The 1453-nt window shown below is 42.5% G+C and overlaps 1 protein-coding gene across 1 annotated transcript in view; it reads right to left on the minus strand.

The window, feature by feature from the left end:
• The window catches only part of LOC111822391 (olfactory receptor 2AE1), a 38838-nt gene extending 38548 nt beyond the window's left edge, over positions 1 to 290 (minus strand). Inside the window, exon 1 of the mRNA XM_023740977.1 lies at positions 231 to 290. Coding sequence (XP_023596745.1) covers positions 231 to 290 — 60 coding nt within the window. The remainder of the gene's footprint in view (positions 1 to 230) is intronic.
• Positions 291 to 1453: the final 1163 nt, after the last annotated feature.

A 1453-nucleotide genomic window follows, 5' to 3' on the forward strand; every position in this document is an offset into this window, starting at 1 on the left:
AGCACCCCACTCTTTTGGTACCAAGTTCTGTCTTTTATATCTCAAGAGATTGCCTCAGGACACAATCCAGTCTTGTAGATCAGGTCCTGCCTTATTAAAACAACTGCCACCCATCCTCCCTCATTAACATCATAGAGGCAGGTTTACAACATACAGGAAAATCACACAGTACCAGGAATCATGGCCTCACCAAATTGATACACACATTTTTGGGGGGACATAATGCAAACCATCACACTATCCAAGTAGTAGCCTTTGGATACCTCTGAAACATCCACACTATCCCTCATTTTGTGGCTGTCGGTTCTGTTACTTCTGCTATTACCCAATTGACTCCTGGACAAAGTAGCCATGGCAGCAGGGATGGAGGCTATGCATGGGCTCAGCATTGTGGACTCCTATTCACCAAGTCTATCTGGCTACAGCCACTGCTGAGTGCCCAATGTGTTACAACACTGAGTCCCCAGTATGGCAGTATTCCCCCAGGAGAATCAGCTGGCTACCTGGTGGCAGATTGATTATATTGTACCTCTTTGATAATGGTAGGGACAGTGTTTTGTTCTTATTGTAACACACACTTATTTAGATATGAATTTGCCTTCCTTCCAACACTTGTCTGTCAGTTTGTTGTACTGTGGTGCCTTCTTTGCCTGCAGTGCTGCTGCCAAAACTACCATCTATAGGCTTACAGAATGACCTGTTCACCATAATGATGTTCCCATACAGCATTGCTTTGCACGAAGGGACTCATTTCATAGCAAATGAAGTATGGATATTAGCCCATACTTATGGAATTCACTGGTCTTTCAATTTTTCCCACCACCTGAAACAATTGGCTTGACAAAATGATAGAATGCCCTTTTGAAGACTCAGTTGCAGCACCAACTAGATGGCAATACCATGAAGGGTTGTGTATTGTCCTTCAGGACATGGTATATGCTCTAAATCTGTATTTAACTTATACTGCTGTTTCTCCCATAGCCAGGATTCATGAGTACAGGAATCAAGGGATGGAGATAAAGTGAATCTTCTCATTATGTCCCAGCAAAATTTTTGCTACCCATCTCCACACTTTCAAGCTCTGCTGGCTTAGAGGACTTAATTCCAAAGGGATAATGCTTCCACTTGATGACACAACCATGATTCTATTGTACTAAAATCTGAGACAGCTAACTTGCCACTTTGGTATCCTCATACCACTGAATCAAAGGGCAATGAAATGGGTTACTGTACTGGCTGTGGTGATTAATCCTAACTATCAAGGGGAAATTGAGCTGTTACTACATAATGAGGATAAAGAGATGTATGTCTGGAAAGCAGGAGATTCTCTAAAATGCTTTTTTTAACTCCCATATCCTGTGATTGAAGTCAATGGAAAACTACAACCAAATTCAGGCAGTAATGCTAATGGCCCAGACCCTTCAGGAATGCAGGTTGGGTCATCCCACCAGAG

The sequence above is a fragment of the Trichechus manatus genome, unplaced genomic scaffold (genome assembly GCF_000243295.1).
Source record: "Trichechus manatus latirostris isolate Lorelei unplaced genomic scaffold, TriManLat1.0 scaffold00170, whole genome shotgun sequence".
In the NCBI taxonomy this organism is placed as follows: domain Eukaryota; kingdom Metazoa; phylum Chordata; class Mammalia; order Sirenia; family Trichechidae; genus Trichechus; species Trichechus manatus.